The sequence below is a fragment of the Arachis hypogaea genome, chromosome 9 (genome assembly GCF_003086295.3).
Source record: "Arachis hypogaea cultivar Tifrunner chromosome 9, arahy.Tifrunner.gnm2.J5K5, whole genome shotgun sequence".
In the NCBI taxonomy this organism is placed as follows: Eukaryota; Viridiplantae; Streptophyta; class Magnoliopsida; order Fabales; family Fabaceae; genus Arachis; species Arachis hypogaea.
The window spans coordinates 113572206-113576947 of NC_092044.1; the positions used below are offsets into that span (position 1 = coordinate 113572206).

A 4742-nucleotide genomic window follows, 5' to 3' on the forward strand; every position below is an offset into this window, starting at 1 on the left:
TAACTTGCAAACAATTTGCATTTTGGTGGCATCTAAAAGGTCAATCATTTATGGAATAATGAAACTATTGTATATTTCTTCTTTGCCTCTTCAAGCTACTTCAATACCTTCTCTGAACCCACGTTATATATTATTTCATTCTCATAAGATGTGAGAAAGTTTCATGCAAATTAAACTTTTTATATATGGATTCTTGTTCTTTAGTTAATTATCTCTAATATATGGATTCAGGTGAAATTTGTGGCTGGTACCAACTGGAGGCCATACCTGTAATTCAAACATTCGTAAAACTTTTCTAATCCATTTTTCTTAAGATTATTATTGTAGCGTGCTTCAAGTTTTGTCTGAAAACTGAAGAGAACTAGTATTTACCGTATAATTTGGATACGAAAGATAAGGATATGACAATTTTTTTTTTGTTTTAAAATCATTTTTTTTTTGTTTTAAAATCATTTATAAGGTAGACACTTTAAAATATCAAAATATATTATGTTAATAACAATTTTGGTATTTAAATATGAAGTTTCTACGTAGTACTTTTTAAGTTGCAAATAAAAAGGAAATTTGAAGAACTCACTTTACATTATATATTAATATTACCGAACTCGCAACCTTATTAATAACATAACATTAGATGTAAAGGTATTTGAATTGACTATATATACATATCGCTGCTAAATTCAAATATGGTAGTAATACAGTATTATAGAGGTTTCAATAGTCCTGCATGACACCAAAGGGTGATGCAGTTAATGCCTTAATGGAAGCAGCGATTGCAGATGACACCAAAGAAGCCACTTCCTCTGTTTTGTTTCAAACTCTCACTTTGATAGACAATGGCGTTTGCTCTGCTCCATGGTCATATTCTTCGAGATTTTAAGGACATTATTCTTAATACAGGTTTCTTATCTAGGGGAAAATCATTTTGCATTGCATATCATGTAACAATGAGAAGAATGATAAAATAAAAACAAGGACCATTTGTTTTTTTTTTTTTTGGGGTACATGATGGGGCCACAGGTCCTAGGACCATTTGTTATTTGTTATTGTATGTCCAAAAAAAAAATACTTTTTCGTTTTCAGACGGGCCTACGTCCAAAATAAAAATTGCAGTTATAGTTTTCGGTAAACTAATTCATTATCTGCTTAAATTTTCTTTTTTCCTGTTAGATATGATTGGACTTGGACTTGGACTTGGACTTGGACTTGGATATAAAAAAAGGCTTTCATTTTGATTTCTCCTTCTTGGTTGTTAATGGAAAGGCCTACTTGGATGGTATGAAATGCTAACTCCAGTAGGGCTGGCGAATCAACAACCTGGGAGCAGCGTCCTCCAGAGATTTCGTTGAAACTCTTTGCTGATTGTTGTGGTGAAAAGGGGGAGGAGGGGAATAGGGGATTTAGGATTGTTTATTTGTTCCGACCAGAAAAAAGAAAAGCAGAATTTTCTTTTATTTGTATGTAAAAATAACCAACATAAATAAATAAAGTTCTTGCCATGACCAAAACATGCCAATTAAAAAAAGTAAGTTAATGCTTCAAACAAAGTGCTACTAATTAATTTTAAAATTTAAAGTAACGAAAAATTGGTAATAGCTACTAACCACTTTTCCACTCTAGAATTTCGTGTTGACCATAAAACAATTGGGGAGCGCATGTAATTATGGTCATCAGGGCCGCACAATAACTAGCATGGACTCTACCACACTTAAAACTAGCCAAGTTGAAGCCTGCCTCTTGGTAGGCTTGTAAGTTACAAGAACGGAGGGGCGCGTGAGAAAGAAATAGGAGGTTTTGAAGGGCGCGTGCTGGAATGTGTAATGTACGCGCGGGTGGAAGATTCGCAGGATGTTGTGTTCCCCCGACAGCTTTATGAAACGCTGCCTAGCTCCCACTCACTGAGTCACTCGCTGTGTTGTGTTGCTTTTCTTCTTTCTAGTTTCTTCTTTCATCCTCTCTGGTGTAGTGTAGTTGCTTAACGAGGTGAAGAAATGGGAGAGGGAAGAGGGTCCACTCTGGTGCACCTTCTGGTTGTGGCTCTCTGCTTGGTTGCATTTGGTTTCGCCATTGCTGCTGAGAGAAGAAGAAGCGTGGTAAGCCCTCTTTACTTATAGATCTACATTTCCCTGATTAACAACTAAGTAGGTTTGTTTGGACAGGGAAGCATAAAAAGAGTTGAAAGGACAAATGAAACATACTGCAGCTACAATTCAGATGTGGCAACAGGGTATGGAGTGGGGTCTTTCCTCTTCCTCCTTTCAGGTCAATCACTGCTTATGGGGGTCACAAAGTGCATGTGCTTCGGCAGGCCATTAACACCTGGGGGTAATCGTGCCTGGTCTATCATCTATTTTATGTCTTCTTGGTGAGTCCCTCTAATAAGACATTACTTCTTAGTTCTTAGTTTCTTCATCATAACATATATGTAGGATGAATTTGCAGGGTGACTTTTGTTATTGCAGAAGCATGCTTGATAGCAGGAGCCAAAAAGAATGCGTATCACACCAAGTACAGGGGAATGATTTATGCTCAGAACTTCTCTTGTGAATCATTGCGCAAAGGTATCTTCATTGCCGGAGCCATTTTTGTTGTTGCAACCATGATCCTCAATGTTTACTACTACATGTACTTCACAAAGGCAACTACAACTTCGCCTTCTCACAAGCCCAATCGCCAAAGCCCCTCTCTTGGTATGACTGGATATGCATAATTTCCAACAAACAAACACAAATATTTATAGTAATACATATGCTCCCTACTATTTTGTAACATAAGCAATGCTTTTAGAGTGCTCATGGATTTATCAATCAAGAGTTGTCAAATATAGACTAGTAGTATCGCTGGATTTGATCTTGTTCCTATAGAGGCATCGAAATTAGTTTGTAGCTTGTGTCTAGACAGACATGAAAACACTAGCTCTCAGAATTGTCATTTAATGTATTTTTGTCACATTGAGTTGAAGAATTGCTTTAATCCATTTGTGACTTGGGAAAACCTCTGATGAAATTACAAATACATTTCCTTGATTCCATTAAAAAAGGAACCATTCCTTAGGTAACACTTAAATATCTTTATGGTTTACTTTCTAATTTCCTTCTCATTATAATCTTAACTCAGAGTTAGTTTAATGTGGCTCATCAGGTCAAATTCATTACTTCCCCCAAAAGTTGAAATGCTACTAGAAATTAGAAACATTCAAAGGTGAATGTTCTTGATTGCAGTTTGGACTCCAAGTAGCATCGCTTTCCTATACTTAATATGCTAGAGACTGTCTAGCAGTTAGTTAGTTAGCAATGTTTAAAAGTGTGAATTAAAAGAATGGTCTTAAATTATTAGACTAAAAAAATTAGATTAATAATTAAGAATATTGGCTAATCTCTTGTAACTTCAGTTAAATTGAGCCTTTTTTTGGTATTCTAACAGAGCCGAAAATATGAAAAGCAGATCTTATCTCTTTTGTTGCTACATTTGTGGGTCTTAGATCAATGGTTGACTTAACCTGAAGCAAATAGCAACGTCCCAGTCTATCTTCCGTTATGTGTATGATTTGTTGGTTTAATGGCCTGTTAGTAAACCCAACATTAATTTTGTTTCAACCCAAAAACGAAGAATATAACCAAAAATATATTTGACGTATTTACAACTTACATTGGATCCCCAACCTGACCGAAAAAAAAATTATATTAGATTCCCCAAGAACAAAAAACAATGAAACACAACAAAAAAAACTTAGTAATTACGGCAATTTTTTAAGGTTAGTACTGTGGTTTAAACCATCATTATTATCTTGACGGCACTCAAGAAAAACCGCCATAATTTGAAGTACCATTTGGTTATTACGGCAGTTTTTAAAAAACCGCCACAATTATCTGATTAAAACGATGGTTTTTGAGATAGGTTAAAATGACGGTTAAAACCGCCGTTATTTCTAGATAAAATGACATTTTTTTGTTGGTTAAAATGACGGTTTAAACTATCGTGTTTTTTTTTTTTAGATAAAATGACACTTTTGGTTAGTTTAAACGGCGGTTTCAAACCACCATTATTTTCAAATAAAATAGCGTTTTTTACTTGGTTAAAACGGCGGTTCAAATCGCTATTATTTTCAAATAAAACGAATTTGGTTGGTTAAAATGACGTTTGATATTGTTTAAAAAGACAATATTTATTGTTTAAAAATGGTAGTTTAAAACTGTCGTTTTTACCGAGTTAAAATGGCGAATGAGGACCATGGCGTGGTGGATTACTTGGCCACGTCGAACTTGAAGACGAGAGTCGGGAGGCGGTACTCGAGGAAGTTTCCGACGATGAGAGCGAGGACGTAATCGCGGAAGTGACAGAGAAAGCGGCACCAAATCGCTGAAGCTCGCTAATGGCAGTAACAATGTTGCCTGCGGCGGCGAGGTGATAAAGAAAACAACAAGGAGATGATAGGTGATGGCTAACCTTTAGATCGAAGCCAGAACAAGATCGTAGAAGCTCATTGAAGGCAGCGGCACGATGTTGATAGGTGTCGCGAGGGGATGAGCTGTGGCAGAGAGATGAACGATGGCGGTGAAATAAGCGACAGCAACAAATATTTAGATCAAAACCAGATCGAGAACCAGATGGAAGTTCGATGAAGGCAGCAACAATAGCGTTTATTGCAGCGGCGAGGAGATGAGAAGCAATGAGGGGATGAATGATAGCGAGAAGATGAACGGTGGAAAAAGATTAGGATTTGTCATTTATATTACCCACAA

The 4742-nt window shown here is 36.3% G+C and overlaps 1 protein-coding gene across 1 annotated transcript; it reads left to right on the top strand.

The window, feature by feature from the left end:
- The first annotated feature begins 1344 nt into the window (after window positions 1-1344).
- Window positions 1345-2875, top strand: LOC112712091 (uncharacterized). The gene is made up of 3 exons (XM_025764888.3): window positions 1345-2093; window positions 2160-2365; window positions 2443-2875. Exons 1-3 carry the CDS (start codon window positions 1992-1994, stop codon window positions 2708-2710), a joined length of 576 nt encoding a protein of 191 aa, XP_025620673.1. The 5' UTR covers window positions 1345-1991; the 3' UTR covers window positions 2711-2875.
- Window positions 2876-4742: the final 1867 nt, after the last annotated feature.